Source organism: Haplochromis burtoni, unplaced genomic scaffold, assembly GCF_018398535.1.
Source record: "Haplochromis burtoni strain Fernald_Lab_line unplaced genomic scaffold, NCSU_Asbu1 Contig_6, whole genome shotgun sequence".
NCBI lineage: Eukaryota > Metazoa > Chordata > Actinopteri > Cichliformes > Cichlidae > Haplochromis > Haplochromis burtoni.
This window is the reverse complement of record NW_024582367.1, coordinates 2,390,512-2,403,103: the sequence shown is the minus strand read 5'-3', so window position 1 is coordinate 2,403,103 and position 12,592 is coordinate 2,390,512. Positions and strand designations below refer to the sequence as shown.

Sequence of the window (12,592 nt, the reverse complement as noted above, 5' to 3'; positions counted from 1 at the left end):
CCCCCCCATCCATCCCACACAAGAAATAAAGTCTAAATCTGTTGAAACACTCAATGTGATCTCATGTATAACTGTCCAGCTCTCAAGGACAGCCATTGTTTCACAGTGCCCAATACAGACCAGCTATAATAATCTAAGTTTGTCTGGCAAATATCAGTGCCTTTTTTATTCTGCTACCCACCAGAAATGTGTTCAAAGTGCTGCTCTACTCCACTTTGCTCTCCTCTGCTCCATTCTTTTATGTACTGTGCCACAGAAGTTTTCTTCACGGTCTGCAGCCATCAGACATCTGGGCTGTGCATTAGGGGATTTTCCGCTGCTTTGTAAAGCCTGCTTAGTCTGGGAGCTGCTGTTTAGCACTATCTTTAGGAGACACAACCCGTCAACACATAACCCATCCACCCTCCCACAGGCCCACATCAAATGGTTCCAAGCTACTGGCACAGTTTCCTCCAACAATAGGCTTTTATAAAGGACTTTTCACTTTCTTTATCCCCCGGGATCAAAAAATCTGGAATTTTTCACTGTCTAAAATAAATACAAGAAACTAGGCAACATCCTTTAACAGTTACATCAGCAACGTAAACAAAAGACTGACTAAATCTTATGTCATCTTACAATGAATAGGTCTGGTATGAACACTGTCACGCTTTTTGTCCTCTAATGATGTCATGTCTACCTAAAAGTGAACGATTTAATGATATCAAATTAGAATGAGGCAGAGAAATGCAGACACCCCATCTGTCAAAATAATAACAAGCCAAAAAGTACAGTAATAAATCCACATAAGGATGATTGAACTGGATGCTGTGTATCACAGAGAGAAGAGTCTATGGTCATCTCTAAATCAGTGGTGTCAAACATAAGGCCCTGTAATTTAGCACATTTATCTTGTAGAAAACAGATGTTGCTGAAATTGCACTTCTTTTTCTGATATTAAGACTTGTCGGGGATTAAATGCTTAATTAAATGTCTTTGCACTGTCAGAAAGAGGAGTTTTACTCATCTGGATCAAATTTGTGTTGTATGTGACCCACGCTCTAAAGCAATCAAGGGGACACAAAATCCTATTGTTTCGCCAAATACCAATTTCCAAATTAATAATAAACTTGTAAGAAAGTTAAAAACTCTATATTAGATTTCAGTTCTGTTTGTATTTTGGGCAGCTGGATAATTTGACTATGCCACTTTGGAAAAGCGTGAGCACATGTTTGAAAACAGTGTTTGCATAGACCTTTTTTTATATAGCAGACTCGGGCACATAACAGGAAAAACACTGGTATAACTGATATGCTGACATCTGCTTTCATTTAAGTGACCCACTTCCAGGCTTCCTGTATTACGGATTCAGAGTAGCTAAGTGGGACCCCCGATGGACCTGAGCCAATGTTAATGGGATTTGTTTTACCTGTGCTTTACCTGACAAATCAGACAGTCTGACAAGTCACACTGAAAGAAACGTAACTAAACAGCTGAAATAATAAAACTAAGGATAATACTACTGAAAAAATACAACAAGTGATACTGACACCGATTCTAGTAAGTAATATAACTCACAATTTCTATTGTGCACACTTCACTATGTGCACTTTTCACATAGGTAAAAACGACATTTCCATATTTTCATTTGCATAAAGTATATAGGTATTATCGCTGTTTTGCTAGCTGTTTAGAGGAAATTATTAAAGCACAACTCATAAAACTGTCACACAAGAGGTACATGTCTTATAAAACAATCTTCTGTGAGGAGCTGCAACAGGCAGATTAACAGACAAAGCCAAGCTACACAAAGTTCCCATGAGGGCGGCAGGCCTGGATACTTAGGGGAAATGGGAGCCATGTGTAAACAGCCTGGCTGGAGATCAGGTGGCCGACCCTCCTTTCTTTGTTTAATGTGATCACAGCTATCTGCTCCGCCTCTTTATTCACACACAATATACCATACCAAAGTTAAGCTGCCACTGCAGCATGTACAGTATTTGAGTAGAGGACTTTGCCCCGATTAAATATTAAAAATTCAATGAAGGCCTTGAGGGCCTGTTAATATAGAAGAAATGAAGGGAGCAGTGGTGGTAGTGGTTGAGTTTTTGAGTCTGGCCGCTTTCCTGACACAGAACCCGTTTACGCTTTAACACACTCGCCAGCAGCGGCTGATGTAAAAATCACAGTGGGCTTTGGCTATGAAAATGGATGACTGGGTGGATTTTTGAAGAAACAGAGCGAGAAGAAAAAAACTGAGAAATGATCCAACCCAAAAGAACCAGACATTACTCAACACGCTATTTCAGGAAAGTACTATGATTTCTATCAGGGCTAAAAGGGCAGCATGGAAGAGCACAAAAACAGACGGATGGACAAAAAATAACAGCAGGAGTAGACAGAGGAGGCAAGAAAAGGACAGAAATAGATGAAACGGGATTAGTTATTATGCTAGAGCTGAAATAATTAACTAAATAACAGAAATTCTAGCTTTTTTTTTTCCTTAAATTATTCTGGGAACTTTTCATGTGTAAAAATAAAGACAGACCATCTATGCAGAGATTTCAGTCGGGTGAGTTCAGATATACGAATGTAAAAGCCGTTTTAATTTGCTTAAACCCCTTTAATGTGAATTTTCACTTTTATGGCACATCTTTAACAACTGATTACCAATTGGGAGAAATAAGAACACAAAGTTTCAAAGTGTACAGTCTGAAAAATGGTTCCCATGAAGCTTTTGAAAGAGAAAAATGGCCACCGAATGCTGACAGTAAATAATCCGCCTACATGTACTCCTTCACTTAGGAGCTGCAAAGTGATGTGAGGTGCTGGCTGTGAAAGTGAGTAAGCTGTTCCACCCCCACTGTGGCTCAAAGCACAGCTCCAACAGGTGGACAAGAGAACAATACAACAAAGGAGGAGGCAGGGGACGACATCATCGCTACCTTGGACACACAATGTGCACAAAAGACAACGTGTACATACCCAAAACCACAAACGCACATAAATAACCAAAAGACTAACACTCCTTATCTGGGATTGCTAAGCTCTACGTCATGTTAGCGGACTTGAAGTGAATGAGATTCAGACAGGAGATAAGAGTCCTGTGTGTAGACTGGAGAATGAGGGTACTGGGAATTTTGTCAGGGCATTATGTTGCACAGACAGGTTGCGGTTGCTTGTTGCATCATCAGCCAGACAGTTTACATGTGATGCCTGACAAATTTAAACCCTAAAGGGAAAGTCAAATTTCAATTATTTTATTCATAGGTGAATTAATAATGGATATGTTAGTGTTTAAAGCTTATTTGTGTATAGATGTGCATTAAGATGTTTTTGGTAGCTGTTATTATTCCCTCTATAGAAATTGGCCATAAAATCCCAAATGAATCCTTTTGCATCTTAAATGTGCTGAAGAAAATGTGTCAGCTAATCATCTGGAACCTCATGGCTCCAGAGGAAAAAAAACATCTTATAATAACCAATACGTTTTAAGCTATCTAATGATTTTTTTAACTCTGAAATCTAAAGTGTCAAATTACATGAACTGAGTTGAATTGTGTAAGTTTTTCTACACACACAAGGCGGACTTTGTTATGCATTTCCTCACTTCAGGAAGAAGCTGCTTTATAGTCGGTATGAACAGAGGGAACAGTCTGTAGATTCCTTGCATAACATTCAGAAAACCATTGTTAATAATGACACCCATTAAAGACACTGCATACCTGAGTAGAAGGCCCAATAAAACCAAAGTTAATTTGGATCTAATGAAGCCACCAACAGCAGATACACAGAATAATGGAAAAGATGCAGCAAGAAAAATGGAAACTGTGACACAACAGCACTAAAATAAAGACCAAAACCTGGTCCTAGAAACACTATACTTGGGCTAGCGTCCTGCTGCTGACCCCGCCTGCCATCTCAAGAGTCCACAAATGAGACATCTCTGAGAGTCGCTGAACCTATTTTGGAGGGAAATAAAGCTACACAAGCACAGCCCCTGTTTATGTAAGGATGGTAATGTGTTTCAGATTATAGGCGGTTGTATGGAAATTCTTGTGGTGAGACTGGACTTTTCACTGCTGGATTGCAGGGGAGCAGGCCGATGAGGCATTTCTCAAACAGCCTTCTATGAATCTGTCAGCTCGGCGAAGGCTCGTTTTCTTAGTAAGAAATCTCGCAGGAAGATAGGCAGTGTGAGGGACTGAAGCAACTGGAGTTTGCAATAAAGAGCAAACAGTTTTCATTAATGTTTAGCTACTGCAACATAAAGGAAACAGATGTTAATCACACAACGAGCCTGTCGTCTCCCTCAGATCTTGTACCATTAACGCCAACGATTGTAAATGACGTCATGCACATTTCTGTGCTTGCTGCTGCTGGCCCTCCATTTCCAAAAGCACACAATCTTAGCATTCATCTAAAGACATTTCTCTTCCATTGACTGAAAAACCACTGGGAGGAAAAAACTTTAATATGCGGGTTGGGATTAAATATTCTTACAGTCATCTGCTGCACACTATCACCGTTTTCATCTTTGCTGTGGGGCTAGAGAGCATGTCAGCCAGGACAGTGTTGTGCACATGGACTTTGGTTTTATTGCAGAGGAATGAACAAAGGCACAAAAGCAGCAAATAAAGACGGATTTAGTTGAGGAAAAGCCTTAAGCTTAATATGTTCCAGATGCCAATGCATTTAAATTGAAAGACCCCCCCCCCCACACACACACACAAAACCCATAACATATAAACACGTAGTGGGTCTTTGGTGTCACCGGTCCTCCGAGACCATATCTTACAAGAGTGGGAGACACTAGGTTTCCAACGCTAAGTTTGATCTCTTATTTTTTTTTTGCAGCACAAAAACAGAGAAGGTTGTCTCATTTAACATCACCCCTCTTTTAATGTACCTGCAGTTGGAGCAGTTAAAACAGGAGGAGCATTGTTCCTTTTACAGCAATTCAAAGCAATTTACCAAGCAATTCTATGTTTAAATACAGGAAATGCCACAATGGAGTGACAACTGTAACCTAGCTATGCTACCTGAGAACAAAATTGAATCTCATATGTACAGCATATGCCCGTCTGCACACAAAATTCTTTACTGAGCTGGGAAGAGGCTGTAGGAATCAATGAAATGTGAGGAGCAAAGGCAGGGGAAATGCCAGCTTTCCTGCTTTGCCGGCCTGCTCCACATTATTGTAGACTTCCCGCTCAAAGTCCTGTTTAACTCCGCATAGATAGGTTCAAGGGTCAAATCACTCAGAGCAGTCAAACAAACAGAAGCCTTCAGACGTTCAGAACAATATTTTGCTTGTGTAGAAGTCCTGATAATATTATCATACTTAGCCCAGTAGAAAGAAAACCCACAAAGATGGTTAGGATTAAAGCAAACAGCCCATTTCCCATCGTGTTCCTCTCATCCAATTTTCATTCATCTGGACATTAATTAAAAACCTGCCCTCATCTGTTAGTGTGACAATCTGGAAGATCAGACACTTATTTATAAGACTGATGTACAATAAAAATACCCCCATGTTTATTTGGGATACACAGGGGTTCAGAGGATTTTTTTTCCCTTGGAAAAGACAAGACAATGCTGCCTTATAAAGACATTTAGTGGCAGAAAAACTTGCCTGGTTGAAGGGATATAGACAAGAGCTGTGAGTTTGCAGGATGTCAGATCTAAAGGACAAAGTGATCACTAAATACTGCTATAACTGTTTTGCCCATATTTTGCTTTATTTAGTCAATTTAAGGTATAAAATCAGATTTACTGTCATCAGTAAACATGAGTTTAAATTAGGAGAGATAACTCACAGTTATAAAAATAATCAGATATAGGTTCTGCTGAACAGTTTTGAGCATATCTGCTTAATGTCGATGTGCAAAGTTCTCAAGACCATACAGCTATCTGGCATTATTCTCCTACCATCTCTACAAAAAGACTTTGGGCAACTGCTGGGCTCTATTTTGAGACTGGGAGGCTCTCTGGAACAGGCCACACAGTTCAACCTCAAGTCAAACAAAGTAAATGTCAACTTGAACAACCATTTCTGGCCACAGTGAGGGAACACAAGCAATCTTTTCCAAATCATGCCTTACATGCATGCAGCCACCGGGGAACTTGATTACCTTCCCAACATGGCAGGCATTTAACAACACTAGCAGAAATCCCATATAGAGCGGAGTAATTGAGTCGGTTAGTCAAACTTGGCCAACTGGGGAGTCACTAAATGAGGACTGGCTCCACACCAAAGCTTGGCTTTTGACCCACTTTAAATAAAAATATTTGGGGATTTTCACAACTTTTGGAAGAGTGAACAATGTGAGCTTCTCAGTAAGAGCGCCTGAGGAACCACCTGGAAAATGTTATGTTAGCTCTTCCAGCACCTGTAAATAACTTCAAATAAATGCATTCAATTTAGTGGCTCTGAAGCTAAATTTCAGTGTGTTACACTATATTATGACGCTCAGCTCCCACACACGGTGTAAAACACACCCATGAGAGATGTGCAAAAGGACTGCAGCACGGCTCACTTTGGATGAGAGAACTGGAGACGGCCTAAACACACTCACACATGTGCCCATGAATGCATGCATGCACCCTCAGACTAGGGGAAAAGGAGCAAAAAGGAAGCACTCCTTGCTGGTCACACCCTCTACAAATAACAATCTGCACACGCCACCTCTGGACCGAGCTGTCTAGCTGGAGGGAAAACAAACAGACAGAAAATAGGACAGAGTCGGGAAAAAGAGGCCGGGTGCTGTCTGGATCCTTGCAGGTTTCTTGCCTGTCTGCCAAGGCTACTGTTCACACCACAGAAGCTGATCTAATTTTAAAAGTATGTTAGTAAAAGCTTTGTTAACGAGAACGGCAATGTCCTCTATAAACATGTACACTTGTGCATCTGGCACTCTCACCTCTCAGACATCTTTGATTTATCATAAACAGCAAACTGTACACTAAAAAAAAAAAAAAGAGCAGTCCAAATGCATTTAACAACTAAAGCTCTGAAATATATTGAAATGATTTTAATATATTCCCTAAATATATTCCTTCTAATGATGGTGTTCAAGTAACTCTAAAAGCCCCAGTTTTCTGAGCATGGATTTAAGCTTGAATATTGGCACATTGTAACAAATGTTTATGCGGAGTAAAACATGAGGAAAAGCTGGCAGAAGGTACTGAGAGGGAGAAGAAAGACTTTAAGGTACCACTAATACTTAGCACCAAGTGATTCTGGCTGCAATCCACTTCTTTTAAGCAGGTACGTGCATCTAACAGTTCTCGCCATTATCACCAGCCCCACCCTCCACGGGCGGAAAAGGAATCACAAACATTTTGGTGTGGTCCACATTCCTGAATATCTTGCTCTGCTTGGTCATATAAGGAAAAACCACACAGCCAACTGACTGCCAGTAGAAAAAGACCTTGGAAAGTGCAACCTTAAAGTCCTTCAAATATTTACTCTACAAGTCACTGCTGGCAGTATGTCTACTAATAACTGAACTTGTATGTTGTTTAATGAAGACCTTCACATTCACAGCAGCAAAACACTTTACGCTTTTGCAAAACTCGCTACACTACAGATGACAGGTTAAACAATGAGTGCAGTGCCTCTGTTATACGTTCCCTAAGAAGGAAGGAAGGACGCTGTAAGTCAAAACAAAGCTGCTCTAAGTGATCACTTTAATTCTTGATGAAACAGTTTACCCCTAGTGTAAGCGGTCTCTTCAAGATGACAAAGGCAACATCAAGACTCAGGGGCTCACTAAATAGTTTGATGAGGATGATGTCGAACATAGTCTATGGCCTTCATTGTCACCAGGTTACAAAACCACAAACCAACTTCGGATATTTTAGGCTTAAATGATAGTCGCCGGTCTCTTTATCATCATCAAATAAGAAATACCTTTTGGATTGTGATTCATGCTGCACTTGGAGAATCAATCTCAAGGAGCACAGAAGTTGTCAGTATGTAATATTGTGACCCAATAACTACCAAGACACTTTATTTGATTAAGTTTGTAACATCGGCACAAAGTGAAATGTTACTTCTTTGTATTATTTTGTAACTCCTTTTAAAGCATTTTTCCTGTCTTCAGATCCTTTGTTGTTCTCTCATTAGGTGTTTTTCCCCTGAACATCAATAAAGTCTTATCTTGATGTGACTCACACTATATGGACAAAAGTGTTGGTCCATTTATAGAATAAATGTTTTAATACATCTCATTATGACGTCTGAATCTATAAGTATCAATATGGAGTTGGTCCAAGCTTTGCAGCTATAACAGCAGATACTTCAAACTGTGTTCTAGTTCATTCCAAAGATGTTGGATGCCGTTGAGGTCGGGGCTATGCATGAGCCACTCAGGTTCTTGCACACCAGACTCATCCAACCATGCCCTTATGGACCTTGCTTGTGCACTAGGGTATGGTCACGATGCACTGGAAATTTGTCTTCCTCAAACTGCATACAATTGGCCAAAACTCCAGAAAAACAAGTCCGCAGCATCGTCCCTCCTCCACCAAACCTTAAGTGTGGCACAGTTGGAGAGTTAATGTTCTCCTGGTATTCTTCAAAGCAAGTCTCATCCATCAGATTTGCAGACAGATAAACATGATTTTTCCCTCCACAGAACACATTTTTACTACTCCAAAGTCCAGTGGTGCTTTACAGCAATCCATCCTGCACTTGGCATTGTGTTTGGTGATGTAAGGCGTGCATGCTGCTCCTCAACCATGGAAACCCATGCCCTGAAACTCCAGGCATGCTGTGTTTGTGCTGATATTCATGACAGAAGAGGTTCAACCCTTTGAAGCCATGTGACTAAGTACAGCAACTGTATGTGGCTGAGTTGCTGTGGGTCCCAAACACTTCCACTTTGAAGTCATATTGCTTAAAGTTCAAAAAATGACTCATTGCAGCACTCTAACCCTAACAAAAACAGGTGAGCTCTTTAGAATCAGCTCACTCTTTCACAAATATTTGTAAGGGGAGAAAGGGAGGAGCTACATCTTATACACCTGTGCCAAACGGACAGAAAACACCTAAAGTCAAAGAATAAGTGGTATGGTCTAAAACTTTCATCCATATAGTGATACTAATAAAGCACATGTGCTAAGTAGGGAAAGTGAAACTAGTGACTAAACATCTTGCCAGGTTTTTGTCCTATGTATTTATTTATTTTTGATTACATCCCTACATTCATTTTTCAATATTCTTTAAATCTTTATTTAATTAGGAAGTGAAGCTCCTGGGAATACAAATCTCTGTTGCAAGAGTCTCCTGGCCAAAGATAGACAGGATAACCGAAGCATATTGTTTGAGTCAACTTCCATTGCTAGTTTGAATTGTGCAACTTAAGGCAACACACAGTTCTGACACTGACATTTTTTTTCAGCACATATCCTCTTATTTGCTTTTGACCATTTATGGATCATGTTTCTTCACATGCCAGCTTACTGCCAATACTGTTATTAATTGTTCCGGCTGTAAATTGACATTTATTGAAATACATAACTGAAGCACAATTTTAATATACTTGCACTTTAAGTATCTCTGTGTTTTGCTACTGTCTATGTCCACTCCTCTATATTTGAATGCAAATATTATTAGCACTCCACACCATGTATTTTAAACCTTTTGGTTCTGATGCAAATTTAATAAACTGTGCTGCACCATTACAGCTAAAGCTACCCAGCAGTATAAAACCAATTAAACCAATCATCTCAAGTTCCAATATTTAACCGATAAACACAGTAATCAATCATTTTTTTAAATTATATTATGTGCATGATTTTGCCAAACTTTCACTTCAGGTTATTTGCGTATATTATCCTAAAAAGTTATAGTCCTATTTAACAAAGTTAAGTAAAAGGTCTAACTTTTTATTTTATTAATTTATAAAACAGTTATTATTAAATACAAAATAATTTTGAGGCTCTTGTGCAGCACCACTGTTCATGTATTAGCCATCTAATTCATCAATTCATGTACCTCAAAATTGTAGCCAGCCGTTCCTGTGAAGTATTTTTCTGATCAAATATTCTGATTTTCTGTGTGCCCCCTGCTTTGTTCTAAGTTCCCCCAGTACCACACCATTAAAAACACACCAACACACCAAGACCTCACTCCAAACTGACATTGGGGATCAGCTTCCACTTTCATCACAGATGGCAGAGGTGAGGAAAGGAGATGAAGAAACTGAACTCCAAGCCACAGCCCATCTGAAACGTAATGTTACCCCCACGCTGCAAGGCGTGCCTGACATCATGCTTGACACAGAGCCACTGACAACACAGCTGATAGAAACCGGTCTGGAGGAGAATCCGTTCAAACCGTACAGGAGTTGTGTGCATGTCTGTGTGTGGAGGCTGGGTGGAGTTTCACTCAAAATATTTCAAAGCGAATTACCGGTTTGGTCAGAAAGCAGGAAAAGGTGTGAGAAGCGCGACAGCAACCAAACACTATAAACAAGCTTCCCATCCCATCATTCACATGTGAAAGTGACGTATCGAAAACAGGTGATGGCAGAGCTTATAGCAGCTTGACAAGTTCTCTTCATTCAGCAAGAATGAGCTTTGTAGCACCTGTTGAATGACAAACAGCAAACATTTTGGCTAAAAATGCTGTTAGCAGGTACCGTGTTCGCTCTAAATCTCCACTCTCCCGAGCGTGAGTGCTTATTAGACACTCATGCGGATTTACAAAGGTGAACGACCGCAGCCGTGCAGGGCTGGCTTACCTGAGTTTTAGGTTAGCCATGAATTCTTCCATAGACACGTTGTCCAAAAGCACAAAGTCTGCTTTTCCAAACTCCAGGCTCTCGTGTTCTGCCATACTGTTATTTTTTTTTCTTCTTACTGAAACTCCTGGAAAATAAAATGTGTCAACAAGTTGCTCTGAAGTGCCGACAAAGGGTGGACATTGGCGGGCTTCCCTGACCACCTCCTCTACTTTAATGTGCAGCTCTGTAGTCGGTGCTCATTTTTTCTTTTCTTTTTTTTTTTTTTTTTTTGGTCAAACTCTAATTTTAGTCATGTTTAATTGAGGTCGGAAATTCCCTTTTAAAAACCAGCAGCTGCTAATTCTGAACGTTTTAACACGCCGTTTCCCTTCAGGAGCTCCGCTTTTCTTTTAACAAGCAGGAATTATTCCAAAATATCCTCATGTCCATACAAAGTTTCGTCTTTACGCCGAAAGGTACCGTCCCGTTACACCGTGCGCCAGCTCCCCCTGTCCGTCCGTCCTTTTTCCTGGAGTTTCTCTCCTGTCCCTCCTGAACGACCGTACACCAATAGGATTGAAGCATCCTCGTCTAAGCCCCGCCCCCGCCCTGTGGAGAGGTGTTGGTCAGGCAGCGATGTGTAAGTTGAAAAGCATTGCAAATATTTCTGTAGACCACCGCTCCACCAGTTTCTGATACATATTTCAGCAATGACGACGCCACCTCTAAGCTGTTAAACACTCGGAGGAAAACCATAATGTTTTTGGCCTCACTTTAATGATGCCCTCTTTTACCATAAAAGGGAAAACTGGGTCTCAGTAAGATTTTCTCAAGATGATATGAATGAAAAGCAGACGTACAGTTATGTAGACAACGAGTCATTCACTGGATTAATTATCAAATAACCTGTGATAAATAAAACATTATTTTTTAGGTTTTCCCTCCTATGCTGTATCTTAACGCTGCCTCCTGAATGAAACCTCCTGTAAAAGAAGCTGAACGCTTTAAGTGCCGCCGGCTTCTCACTAGGCTTACTCTGATATTAGTGCGCCACCTTGTGTAAAAGAGACGTAAATGGCTTAAAACTCCACCCTGACAAACAGCAGTGTTGCTCTAATCGTATTAACTTAAATGCTTATATTGTAAAATATCATCCAGTATGTGATTTCATTGAGATACAATTTTTAACCTGAATAAATAAATGATTAAAAAAATACATTTGTTCTGTCATTACAATACATCATAAATCAATTAATTTAGGACATAAATGACTGGATGACGTTTTATTTCCTACTTCTATATTTGGCCCTAAAATCCTTGGCCTCCAACAGCTCCATGTGTAGTAATCTTGGAGTCATTTTTGATCAGTATATGCCAAAAACATTAAAAAAAAATGTAGAATTGCTTTCTTTCATCTGAGCAATATTATTAAAATTACAATTATCCTGCCTCAGTGATGCTGAAAAACTAGTTCACGCATTTATTACTTCTAGCCTGAACTATTACTATTTTTTAATATCAGGTTGTTCCTAAAGTTCCGTGAAAAGCCTCCAATTAATCCAAAATGCTGCAGTGGGGATAGCAGCAGGAACTGCAAAGAGAGACTATATTTCCTCTATGCTGGCTTGTCTTCACTGGCTCCCTGTTAAATCTTTCTCCTCATATACACAACCTTGAATAATCAGGCACCATTATATCTTAAAGAGTACATAATATAATATTACCCTAACGGAGCACTTTGCTCTCTTACTTGTGGTTCTCATAATTTCTGAAAGTAGAGTGGGAGGCAGAGCCTTCAGCTATCAGCTCTTTGCCTGTGGATTTGGGAGACAGACATCCTCTCCACTTTTAAGATTAGACTTATAACTTCTTTTTGATAA

The 12,592-nt window shown here is 39.9% G+C and overlaps 1 protein-coding gene across 1 annotated transcript in view; it reads right to left on the bottom strand.

The window, feature by feature from the left end:
- The window catches only part of myo1d (myosin 1D), a 116,069-nt gene extending 104,818 nt beyond the window's left edge, over positions 1 to 11,251 (bottom strand). The window contains exon 1 of the mRNA XM_005913674.2: positions 10,731 to 11,251. Coding sequence (XP_005913736.1) covers positions 10,731 to 10,825 — 95 coding nt within the window. The 5' untranslated portion in view covers positions 10,826 to 11,251. The remainder of the gene's footprint in view (positions 1 to 10,730) is intronic.
- Between the last annotated feature and the right edge of the window lie 1,341 nt (positions 11,252 to 12,592).